The sequence below is a fragment of the Lonchura striata genome, chromosome 7, assembly GCF_046129695.1.
Source record: "Lonchura striata isolate bLonStr1 chromosome 7, bLonStr1.mat, whole genome shotgun sequence".
Classification (NCBI taxonomy): domain Eukaryota; kingdom Metazoa; phylum Chordata; class Aves; order Passeriformes; family Estrildidae; genus Lonchura; species Lonchura striata.
The window spans coordinates 7,756,806-7,770,314 of record NC_134609.1 but is presented as its reverse complement, the minus strand read 5'-3'; the positions used below and the strand labels follow the sequence as shown (position 1 = coordinate 7,770,314).

General features: G+C 37.3%; 1 protein-coding gene across 1 annotated transcript in view; it reads left to right on the top strand.

Moving 5' to 3' along the window:
- SH2D4B (SH2 domain containing 4B) overlaps positions 1 to 13,197 on the top strand; it is a 56,375-nt gene extending 43,178 nt beyond the window's left edge. Inside the window, exons 7-8 of the mRNA XM_021537202.2 lie at positions 10,293 to 10,513; positions 13,105 to 13,197. Of these exons, the coding sequence (XP_021392877.1) occupies positions 10,293 to 10,513; positions 13,105 to 13,197 (314 nt within the window). The remainder of the gene's footprint in view (positions 1 to 10,292; positions 10,514 to 13,104) is intronic.
- The last annotated feature ends 312 nt before the right edge of the window (positions 13,198 to 13,509 follow it).

Genomic DNA, 13,509 nt, shown 5'->3' with positions numbered 1-13,509 from the left:
GGTAATGTCCTGCTTTTGGCTGGGATGGAGTTCATTTTTTCTTAGCTCACAGCAGCCTTTTTAAATGAATGCTCATTATTTACTGTCTCTTTTATATATTTGTAAATGTGGCCATGTTTTAGCACAGGTTACACAAAGGAGCCAGTCTGCATTGCAAACTTAAATGTTTGTGTGCCTAAGCAGCCAAGTATTCACAATTCACAAGTATCCAAACTAACTTATGCATCAATACTGAAAGACTGTTAATAACAAAATATATATTTGCTGTTAGTATATAGTATTTTTCTTATGTCAAAGTTATTTGAAGGGAAAAAGAAGCATCTCACTAAGAAACTTCAATATATTAAATGTGTAGTGCAGAAGCAGAACCTGGTGCTAACATAAGTAAATATATCTGTATATCTATTAACATTTTAATTTTTTAAAAAGTGATTATGGATTTACATGTCCTGTAAAGTAACTTCAGTCAGTAATGCTTATTTCAGAGATAGGAAAATATGTAGCTGTTTTAAAAGGCTGCACAGTTGAAGTTTTGTGCTTGAATTGTCTTTCTTGTTGAGATTAAACACCTATAGATTTGCAAGTACAAGTATTTCTTCTGACACTGTTTTTAAAAGAAAATCCTGGTGGTTTAAGTGTGCCTGTAGGCTTGAGAGAAGGAGGGTGCTACAAGTAAATAAAAATCTAAGGAGGTGTGTTTTTTTCCAAAACAATCCCCGAGACTGACAGCAGTTTTAACACTTGCAGTTTTCCACCCTTGTCTTCCACTTGCAGGCAGTGGGAAATGGTAACATTTCCATGCACTGAGTGAGCAGTGGGTCGAGTTCCAAATGCAGCTTGCACAGCAAGCCAGGGAACTGGCACTCGCTTCTCATTGTGATGCCTTCAGTGGGTGAAGTGTTCAGCCACTGCTGATTTTGAATTGCAAATCATTTCTGCTTTTATATATTTCTTCAAATTATTTTTTACAGGAGCCTTTGATTCCAGAAAGAATTACCCCCAGCTTCACAAACTTTCCTCAGTCTCTGTGTGTTCAGAACTGTGCCCCCATGCTGCCTGCATCAGCCAGTGCTGGGCTCTGAGCTCTGCAGGAAGGTCATCCCAGCCAAGGGCACTTAGCAGCAGCACTGCTCTATGCACTGTTCTTGCCTTTGGTCCATGTGCTCTCCCTGGAATGTCAGCAGGCAGTGCTGCCTTGGAATGACTCATAAAAAGCCAGGAAGGTTCTACTAAGAGACTACTTTAATTCTTCTACTTTGCCTTTTTGCAGAAATCCAAAGTAAACAAGAATCCCACTGTGGGATTTCTTGTGTTTTGTGCAATTGGTTTGGTAAAAGCTCAGTCTTTCATGCTCATGTCTGTGTTTCCCTCAGAAGTATTTAGGAGAAACAAGAGCCTAATGATGGCTAGAGTTATGAAAACATAAATAGGTCCCAAGAGGCCTTTTCCTCTTCCTCTTCTTGCACATATCAGTTTTCTCATCTTTTTTCCTTGATTTAGATCTAATTTGCATACTAGAAGGTTTTTCTCTCTCATTTTCAAATTCTCAAGTAAACTTCGAGAATTTAGATGAGCAGTAACAAGGTGAGTAATGTAAACAAGTGAAATGCTTGCAAACGATGCCTACAAACTAGAATTTCCCATTTCTTGCTTGCAAGGCCAAGACTGAATGAATTCAAACATTTTGTCTGCCTGGAGAAAGGATGATGAATACTGCCCACTAACCTTTTAAAAAACCTGCCACACTCTTCAGTTTGCATACAAAACACAGTATCAGTGACTATTGTACCAAGACAGAGATGTTTCAGTTTGCTGAGCTAGGATCAGAGCATAAATTTGTTTCTTTGCTCTGTGTTTATTACTCCACAAGACAATTTCTAGCCCTGTCAGGTTTTAGTGAGATATTTGTCTTCTTTACTGATTAAGGAAATTTCCATGTTTCAGAAGATACAGCAAAGTCTTGATAGCCACTGCATGTGTCACATCATGGACCCATCACAGAAGTTTATTGATGGTCTGTATAGCTTGCTATAGCTTTTTTGTACATAATAGAAATAAAAACTCAATCTTATCTGTATTGTAAGGTGGTGAATGCATCCTACAGGAATAATATTTGTAACAAAATTTCCTACTTGGATTAGTGTACTGATATTTTCTCAAGTTTGAAGACATCCTCATGCATATATTTATTTTCCATGCTACTTGCAGGAAATATCAGGTATCTATAACAGAGTCAAAAATGTTTATATAGGACTGGAAGTATTTACTGATTTAAAACCCAACCAACAAGAGCAAAACCAATCCCCCAGCCTTCTGTTATTGATCTTCCATTGAGTTCACTAGAACATGGAGGATTCTGATTTTGAAATGCAACAGTGTTCCAACAGCGAAAACAGTTCAAAATGAAATATTCTTGACCCATAATTTCTGACAATTTACTGATCATACATAGTAAACTACTCACAGGGTTTTAGTTCAAGAAGCCGCTGAAAAGGGAATGGTTAACTGTTCCATCTTTTAGCATAAACTTCTTTTTAGAAGCTATTCAGAAAAGAAGGGAAAACTTACAAAAATTAAAGGGTGGTAGCAGAGATTTAATGCAGGGACTTCAGGTCAGAAGAGCCTCTATCTAAAGCAAAAAAAAAAAGATAAAAGCTTAAAGGCATTTTATGCTGTATTTTTTCTTTTGATACATGAAAATAATGCAAAGGGAAGAGAGAGATTAAATTGCTTTCCTCTCAGTTAATTATTCTATAGGCTGTTCTGGAATGAAGGAAGACAATAAACCAACATGAGACTTTGAGGAGATATTAACAGAAGAATTTAAGGCTCTATTATACAGTGGTATATTCAGACAAGTAATGCCAACACTTGTCTTTTATGTGCTGCACTGCTTGCTACTGAATAAGGTGTAAATGTTTTGACAGTGGGTATAAAGGATTTTTGCAATATTTGATCGTTGGATGTAGAATGAACTCTGAAGGAGACAATTAAGAGGTATATTTTCTGCAGAGTGCATAGGGAATTAACTGTGAGCTGCACTGGCAACAATGGATGTAACACACCTGATTTTCTGTAAACCTGAAGAAAAATACCCTTTATTACTGCATTATTCATTTAGATGGGATTTTTTAAAGATTCTCAGGGGAGTAATACATCCATTCCTTTCAGGATTTCAGTAGGTTTTTAATTTCTTTAGAGAATCTTATTCTTAGGGAATTAAGAAATCTTCTGAGGACTGAGTTTGCTTTATTCTGAGAGCTGTTGTACCTTGACAAAACAGAGAGCTGAATCCACATTTAGAAAAAAAAAAACAACAGACCAACAAATAAAAAAAAAAACAGTATAAAAAAACCATTTAAAAACTCCACCCAAACAAAACCAGTGCTACATATTTTTACCTGTGATACTTTTCCTTGAACTTCTCCTGTATATAGAGACTCAAGATAGTCTTACACATCAAATAAGTCTTCAAGGAGAGTTCATTTAGGACATGATGGATTATCAAGGGGCCTCATCCTTGCCTAAAGGGATCTCTTGCCTTCAGAAATACATTATTCCTCTGGGCCTTGGTTTGCCATACATGTCTATGCATAGACCAGCTCATAGTTCCTATACTGAGCAAGGCACACTGGAGAGATTCAGATGGCTGAATCTCACTGAGGTGTTGCTTCCCAATTCTGCATATGCCTGAATTGTGCCAGGATGGTTACAAAGGAGAGAAATGGTGAAGAATGGCTGATAGGCTCCTGCTCACCTTTCCCCAGCACAGATTTATCTCCATCTGAGGTATGTTACTGCATGCTCAACTCCTGAAATTGTGCAGAAGATGTAGAGAGTGTGGAACAAATAAAACTTTCTCCAGAGGCTCCTTAAACAGTCTCACTTTGATTTTAGCTCAGAGAAGGCTGGACCCATACTGGCCCCTGAGTACTGACATAACTCATCTGTGAGTATATTTCAAATGTGTGTTTCACCTGTTGATTTCTACATACTCAGCTTTCTCTCCCAGTGCAGTTCCATGGAGGCTAGAAGGTTTTATTTACACATATTTTAGGTTTTGCTTTTTGTGACCTATTGTGTGTATTTTCTTTATTATCAGTATCCATGAATATTACTAGTTACTAGGATCTAGATTCTCAACCTGCAGCACAGCATGAAATAGCTACATTCTTACTAACTGTAAATAGCAAAAGCATTACATAGGAATTCAGGAGCCCTTGGCTCTTCGGCCCTTGCCATGACACTTCAAGCCAGAGTTTGGAAAACAAACAAAACAACAAAAAACCACAATTCTCCCCCAAACCTCAGCAAACCTACCAGTCATTGTGCTGGTTTTTGGTTTGGGTTTTTATTGAATTTTTGTTTTATCATTTCTTGGTTTTTTTAGTAAGTGTGGCCATTTATTTCAATGTCTAAATGGAAACAGAACTCTTTGGAAGATCTAGTCCCATATGAGTTTGTTCTGCCTTAACAGCAGATGGTGAATAGCTTCAACAGCTTTGTTTCTATTACCAGAAGTCTTTGATTTACTCCCTTGCTTTGCTTTCTGGCCTTTATTGCTCCTATTCTGAAATAGCAGAGGCAGAGCTATTGTTACCTCTCAGCTATAGCTTTACTCACACAATACTATTGATCCCTTCTTGTGGCGTTATTCAAAAAAGCATTGTGATTAAAAGAAAGGAGAGGGTGAAACCTCTGATCCTATTGCTGCAAATATTTGTGCATGTATTTAATTGTGCATGCTACTCCTGCTGGAATCACCAGAGAAGTGACAATGTAGGAGTACTATTTATATATATTTATTGTTACAGTCTGAATTATCTTTTTATATAGACATGACTGTTATATGTGGCAGTTTAGACCCTTTGTTATTTTTTGACTATTTCAGTGGCAGCATAAACCACTGTATGGTAACAATATTCTTTAAGTTCTGTGTGACATTGGCAGTCTCAAGGATGACATAAAGTATTCAGTCTAGACATCACCGTGCTGTAGATTAATTGTGTCCTTCCCAATGAACAACCAGAACTATATTCAGTCAGTTGCAGAGTCCATATATAGACTTGCACCTATGGGAGAGAATTGGAAAAGTCAGCCTGAGGAAACTTGCTTTGAGTGATGCTTTTCTTTGAGAGTATAAACCATAGCTGCTCTAGTTTTTCCACTGCAGGATAGTCATTATTTGGGAAGTCTGCTTTTTCATTACAGGGAAGCCTGCTTTTATGCTTTTGGTCTTTCTGAGTGGCTGAAGGAGCTGGGTTTTTCACCTTATCTCAGACCAGAGATGGTTGCTAGTGTCATTTGAGTGTTTGTTTCAAGCCTTTACTATCCAACCCTATTGTGACCTCAAAATGGTCAGATCTATTCAAAATTTTCATTCCCCAGCTTCACTTGGATCAATCCCTTCTGAATTTCTGTGTACTTGTCTGATTATTTCTTTCAAAACTGATTGCCTTTATTCAGATCTTGGCCTCAGTCAAGTTTGATCTTTACTTCCAACTGCATGATTTTTTAAAAATCGTAATGAAGTAAGGAGAAAAAACTGTGATGTATTTTTCTCTCACCAAACCACAACTTTTGATTCAAAATGCCCAAGACCATAAAATATGTTCTATTCAAAGTATTGTCAGGCTTCTATAGTGGTTTTCCCCCCTGAATTTACTTCAGCTTTTTTGTTTTTCTTTCATTATGAGGTGTATTCCAACTTTTGACTTTCAAATTAAGTCTTGAAAAGAAGTTGATTTGGAAATTTTTGGAAAATTTGCTGTTTTGCCATTGGGAACTATTTTACTCTAAATGCTATATTTAGAGTAGTATGTCTGCCAATCTCAGTTTTTCAGTTTAAAAAAATGTAAGGATTTGGCTGATGCTTGGCAAACTGCTCCTTCCCTCTTATGGCTATTTTATCACTATCTTTCAAAGTCCTGATTAGATCTGCCTGTATAATTGAACAAATATAGTCTTTCTATTCAGGAGTTATCTGCTAATTCCTCAGAATTCCTTGTCTGTGTCTATTTATTTATTAATTATTTGTTATTTATTATTTATTTGTTTTTGTGTATTTGTTTATTGTTGTAAATTTATGTATTTATTGTTTACACTTGCTCTCAGTGTCATGTGCTTTTATGACCTTTAGCATGTGAATTATTCATGTAATGATTGCCAGGCATATTTGTATTCATCTAGGCTTTGATCTAATCCTATTGAAAACAAAGGAGATGCTGGTATTGGCTTCTCTCTGTTTTGGATACTGATAAGTGACCTACATCACCCTGATTAGATGTCTTAAGTTGTACAAACAGGATGGTCTGTTTCTTCTGCGTTTATTATGTGTGAATATTCATAATTGCTCATCAAATCAATTTTGCACAAGATAGAAGGCTTTTCATAATGGTTGTGAAAGCACTTTGGCCATGAATTCTTTCATTACATTGCTCTCATTTATTCATGCCAATATTTGTAGCACCTTTTCTGAGTAAGACCTCATGCAATGGAGTGTTTGAGATCAAGCTAATGGAGAAAATATGAAAAGAGCATATATCAGCTGAGCAAATAGCTTATATTGCAGAATGGTAAATGAAGGCATCTGGACTGTGTTTTTACCTGCTGTCCCTCTAACCTTAGCTGGCCTCTTGGCATATACAAATATACAATGTACAAATATATTATAATATACATGTATTATATATAATATTTATTACATATATATGTGTGTGTGTGTATGTATGTGTACTAAAAAGATACTGACCATTAAAGGTTGAATTATCATTTTATATAGACATGACTATTACATGTGGTACTTCAGACCCTTGGTAGGTTACAACAAAGGACATGATGTAACTTTATGTGTATAATGGTGAAGAAATAATTCAAGACTTCTAGTACATAGTCTGCCTTGCTGGCAAAATTTATCAGCCTTGGATTCATGCTTGGTGTGGCATTCTTGTAACAAATATATATATACGTCATCTTGAGTTCCACTCAAGGATGTATGTAGGATAACCCTAAAAGTAGAGTGGGAAGCTGAGATGTCATTGCAGAATATTGCAGAATAGCACTTTCTGCTGTTGAGACTCCTGTAAACTTGGAAGGCAGCATTAGGCTTTCTTAGCTGGGCTCACTAAATTAATAATGAACTCACCACTTCTCACATGAGCTTAATACACCCTAAATATTAGGATGTTCTTTTTCTGTTTGAAAGATTGGTGGCAATAAACAGAACATAATTACAACAAAAATGTTAAGACTTGTCTATCATCACTTAAAAATTGTCCTGTATTTTAAAAATGAAGCTGTTAGTTAGGAACATGTCAGTTGATGATGAATGTTCTATGATTTGAAATAACTGTCTTAAAAAATCTTATTCTCTTGCTAAGAATCCAAGCTGTTAATATCTATAAGCATTGCAAAACTGGACTGGTTTTTTTTCCCTTTAAAAAAAAATTTTAAGAGATTAGCAAGAATAAGAGTGAGGGGAAATTAGTTTTTAAAGTATCAGTGGTTTCTATTCAATATAATAGTTATCAATAATATTCTGACTAGCACAAACAAGAGCATCTGTGATTCTGTACCTCTTAATGGAACCTTTGGAAAACAGTTCTTAATACTAGTCAAAACAATTTTAAATGTAGGGGTTTCACAGATGCCTATCTTTCTACAGGCATCTCAGGAGTGAACAGTGCCACTCTTTTTCCAATTGTCTTGAGAACAGGATAATGTTTTTTAAAGGTTATTCATTGCTGTAATAACCACCCTCTGAAGAATTGAACCAGAGAAAAATAGAATAACTGGGAGGCAAGGAGAGAGAGAAGATGGTTTGAAGAGATGGTTTCTTGTGAGATTTTAACAGAATCAGGAGAGTAAAAGGGGAGAGTGTGGCTCACTGATAATTTATTACACCATCTTTAGCAGAAAAGAGAATTAAAACAAAAAAAGAACTTGGCTGTGAATGATGTAGCATTTCTCATCTACTCAATGATATGAAGTGCCCAGAACAAAACTGGGAAAGAAGATGGCATTGTGTGTTTTAGCTGCACTGGTGGGAGTTGAGAGTAGGTGAACAAATTGTTTGCCATTAAACTTATCAATACTAAATGAATTTCATATTATATGCCTGATAGTGATTCAAACCCTAGAAATATCCTAATAATGTTCACTTTATAATACAACCACTATATTTTACAACTCTCTTTGTTTTAGAAATCCTCTATATTAATAGAGGCTGAATTGTCTAGTCTACCTCATTCCTTGTCAGGGTTGCATAACAGTTCTGGCATTGTTTGGAGAAGAGGTAGTTATAACAACACCAGTTCCTATCTCAAAAGTTATCAGTGTGCCTTCAATCTAGAACTACAGTATAAATACTGATTTATAGTAATTAATGTAGTATTTGCTGGTGATGGCACTGTTTATCCTTTAATCCTGTCATTAAATATTCTGAGATTGGTAGTGTGGCTCATCTACATTTATTTCCAGCAGAGATTTGTCAAGGAAGTAGCCATCATAATCACTAATAAAACATTTCATGCATATTTAAATTAAGCCAGTTTGGAAGAAGATTGGATTAACAGATACTGTGACTTCAGAATTATGTTTTGTGTAAATCTTGGGTACCTGGTATTGGGATGTGGTGGTGCAGCTTCCCATAATATGCTGTATCATATAGATTCATATTGGCACTGTCTTTTTATTTGAACAGAGTTCAAAAATTTTTAATAATTCATCTTAGAATATCTCCACTAAAAGTATTTTCAATTTTGAAAAGTGCATAAATTGACACTGTTGCTGAGCAGTTACCTGCTGTTTCTAAACTAATGCTTGTTTGCACTGCCTATTTTTCATGTCTGATGCAAAGATGATGCAATATCCTTCATAAAAGAGAAATGTGTGTCATTCAGCAGACTATATTATGTGTATGTTTCTCCTTAGCACTGAGGGTATTCTCAAGGGCACCTCTGGCCCCTATTGAGATTGAACCCTTTGTCACTGCACAAAGTAAAATGGTAAAAGAAATTCATATTCTCAAAGTAGAAAAAAAAAAAGTAGATGTTTTTCTATCTTTCCTAATATCACACAGTGCTTGCTTTTAGTGCCCAGACCTCCTTAGTCTCTTCCTATGTCTCCCAGATGCATAATTTTCCTTAAAGACTTAATTAGAGCATTCAAAACTTTCAGGTAAACCCTTCTCTGTGCAAACTGATAATCCCTGAACTATGTTTATTATTACACTAAAACAATGTGGCTTTTCAGTACTTGGACTCCATGGAACTCTCACTAGGACATGTATAGGATTCTATGATGACAAGTGGTTCCATTAAATATTACATGCATTGTTTGGAAAAAGTTATCCCCACAGAGAGTAACTTTGGAACATGTACATACATTATTTACTGATGTATGTGCCATGTTCACATTCAGAATGGCCTAATTCAACATCTGCTCCTGATGAGAGTGAGCATCTGGTGTTTCACAGATAATTGAGACATGATCTGACTGTCCTCTAGGCCAACCAGACAGACTAGAACCAGGCTCTCTGGGTGGATGGTAAGACCTGGTTCATGCCAGGTGCAATTCTGTTCACACGTTTACTGTGGGTTGGGATCAGAATAGGTTTTCATTGTTATAACTTCTATGCAAGCAGAAGTACTTCAGTGCTTCACAACTTCAGTGTTGTGCCCCAGGATCAAAAGGAATAAGAGAGATGAAGATTTTTCCAACACAAAAGAATACAATGGGAAAATTCTTGAAACTCTATTTCTGTAATACCTTTTCCTCCAATTTACCTGTATGCATCTACGCATGTGTATGTTTGTGGATGTACAAAAGCAGGGAAATGATTTTTCTCCTGGCACTTGCTTTACATTCTTTCTGTAGGACCTTTGAAGCAGTTATAAGACAAGAGTCTGCAGAACTGCAATACAATTGCAAATATCTGCATTGCAACTTCAAGCTGCAATGTTGAGCTGTGCTAGTTTGCTTAAACAATGGCTTGTCCAGAATTTGCTGGTTTGATAGGCCAGTTGCATTTATGCACTTCCTTTGAAAAAGAAGGATAGGAAAAAGCAAGTCTTAATCATCAAATTAAAAAGCATATCCCACCAGACTCCATCAAAATCCTTACAGCTATCCATCAGAAGCAAACAGCATAAACATTGTCTCCATCTCCTCCTAGAAAAATTCCAGTCTCCAGAAGTTACACCGATGTGATTTCACTTCTATTCAGTGTTTGCTGCATTTCATTTCCTCTGGCAGACCTGTTTCCTCCATAACCATGGGGTTTTTTCTGCCAGGCATTATCAGCCGTCAGGAAGCAGAGGAGCTGTTGATGAATAAATCTGAAGGCGCGTTCCTGGTGCGAGTCAGTGAGAAAATCTGGGGCTACGCCTTGTCCTATCGCCAGCAGAACGGCTTCAAGCACTTCCTGGTTGATGCTTCGGGGGAGTTCTACAGCTTCCTGGGGGTAGATCCAAACCGACACCCAACGCTCACAGATCTGATTGATTTTCATAAGGTAACGCTTGCTAGGTGGAGATCAATAGCTGAGTGGAATGGATTAATAATTTAATGAGGAGCCATGTAGTTTGAAACCACACTGGAAAATAGGAATGACCATAGTGGGAAAGAGTATTGTACACTAAGCCCAACTGTAACATTCATACTTCTGTTGCAGTGAATCAGAAGGCTTTTCCCCTTCTTTCAAATGCTCCTGTATGTACTTGTGTCCCCTTATAAAGTGTGTACTCTCCTTGGCTACAAATGGCCTAATAAGGGCTGACAGATGTAACGCTTTCTGAGCCTTTTTGCTGTGGAAAATTGGATTGGAAATACCATAGAAAGGTCTTTCAATGAAATTTCAACATTTTTCTACCTTTGATGTGAGGGCTGTAATGTGCAATAGCAAGAGAACGTGACCCTGCACTAAAGAAAGGAATATGGAGGGGCTCTCTTTTAGGGATGTATTAAGGGTCACTCCTTATTACCCAAGACAATCTTGCAAGAAGAATTTACTATTCGACTTTAGATGGGTTTGAATTACTTTACCTCTAGGTTCCGTTACTTGTTGCCAGACTGTAACTAAATAGTAGCACTGTTTCTGAAAGCATAAACTGTTTTCATCTTGCATCTCTCCCTATCTTCATCAGTTTTTATTCTGTTTTTTTCTTAGCCACACGTATAATTCCTTTCCACTCTTTCTTTTCTAGCTCCCCTTCCCATTTTATCATTTTCCCACTCTTGTCTCAGAGTAATTCTACAAATATTTTACTCCTTCTTTTCTTCAGAGCTTTTAATTTTTAAGTATTCATTCTCAGTTATTTTTCTTATAAGTTCCCTGTTTTTTAAATCTTGCTTTTATCTCACTTGTTTTGCAGCATCTGTTTAGTGTTGCCTTAGTGTTCCCTCAGAGATCATTAGAATATGAAATATCCACAAGCTGTATTTCCACATGGGGAGATGGTAGGTGTCACATTTGACTAAAATATATGTCCTCCCCTAATTTAAATAAGACCTTTCTCAGTGGCCATTCTGGAAGCTCAAATCCCTGACACCCTTCTTGTACAGAATACCCTGTTGGCCAATTTGGATTAACCAGCTGGGCTGTGTCCCCTCCTAGTTCTTCCTTAGTCTCAGCCTACTCTGCCAGCAGGGCCTGAGTAGGAGAAAGAGAAAGCCTTTGTGCTGTGCAAACACTGATCAGCAGTAGCCAAAACTGTAGTGTGTTATCAACACTGTTTTAGCCACAAGTTCGAAACACAATGTCACAACGGAGCAGCTGTGAAGTTCCATCCCAGCCAGCCAGCCCCAGTGCATCTGGAAAGAGTCTAACCAGGGTTTTGTCAGGGAAGGAAAAGCAGACATACAACCTCAAATGCAGATTATCAGGTGTTGAATGTGGAACCTCTGGCTAATGTAGTTTCCCCTCTGCTCATTTTCATGTTTTCATCACAGCTCACGTTAGGCAATCACTGTATTAGGAACACATCTATTTACAGACAGAAGTAGAACACTTGTCAGAAGCAGAATGGCTTTTAGTTCCTGACATTTAAAAAAAGGAAAAAAGCTTGCTTAGGTGTCCCATGATAAAAGCTAATAGCTACCCCTGTGGTAAACCTATCAGGCAAACCAGTTCAGCTTTAATGGCAACACACAATTCTATTTTCCCTGTCTAGCTTATGGCTGTATTAAAACTGGTACCTTTGGCAATTGCCTCAGGAGGCATTTTATCCTGTCACAGGGTTTTCTTAGAGGCTTTTCTGCCTGCCCTCTCTGGTGAAGTACACTGTCAATTGTTCCAAAGCCTCCTGGTAACCCCAAGCAATCTGTATGTGACTGGTTGTGCTGTGGGCACATTTTCCCTTGCAGCTATTGCTATATGTTTTGGAAAAGGTGCTGCTTTCCTCATGACTATTTTTAGCAGGAGTATACTTCCCCACCCCAAAGGTTGTGTGGACTTTTTTTAAGGGCCTGAGGAAGGCTGACATAACTAATTTTTTACTTGCTTATACTGATTGACTTCATTTTGTTTCATTTTGATTAAAAAACTGAGAGGTCACTCAAGCAATTCAGCTGGCAGACACAAGGGGGTGGTAACCATTAATTGGAAGAACAAACCTTATATGGTGTGAGTGTGCATCTGTGCATAGGTGCTGTGAGAACAGACTGCCTTTATGTCTTTGACCTTGTTGTCATCAGTCAGAAAGCTGTTACTGTTGTATGTGAACTCTCAACATTGAGCTCCTGCTCAGTCTGCCTGGGGGTAGCAGCATGGTAAGACTGGCATCTGTCTGTTCAATTAACCCATGAGAACACCCTTTATAAGTATCTGACTTCCTAAGTAGTGCAGCAACTTAGAAGTAGTACAAATCAGAGTTTCTTGTGTGCATTGATTTCACTGTTTGATAGTAGCACAAGTTGCTACCAGCATAAATAAGAGATAAACAAAGCATGAAGAAACCTATTAATTGATAAGATCCTTTTGCTGGCCTGTAATTATTTTGTCAGGTGTTTATTGCCAGTTACAGAGGAGTGATGGCCTTGATTGCTATTCTTAGAAGGTAGGTGTGGTTTAGATCTTTGATATTTAAATTTGTTTTATCATTCCAGGAAGAAATTATCACATCCTCAGGTGGGGAGCTACTCCTGGAGCCATGTGGACAGCAGAAGAATCCACCAGACTACAGTCCTTTATTTGAATGATCCAGGACCAACAGGAATCCATTCTGGATAGCTGTAGTAATAGATAGTTACAAAAGTAAACAGTGGAAGTAGTTAACCCACTTTCAAAGCCACTAGTCTTGTGGCCAAAAAGTATCCTCATTAGGAGGCCTAAAATATTTCTGGTTTGCATCTGGATTATCATCATCATTATTCATATTGCTAGCACTTGAAAGGTGATAAATTACCAGCAAATTGCAGAAGAGGACTACTTCAAAAAATTTTCAAGGGGTTGTAGCCAATTGCACAGAATGCTAAGTTCCTGTCCTAATTTTCTCATGTTTTATGCTGCAA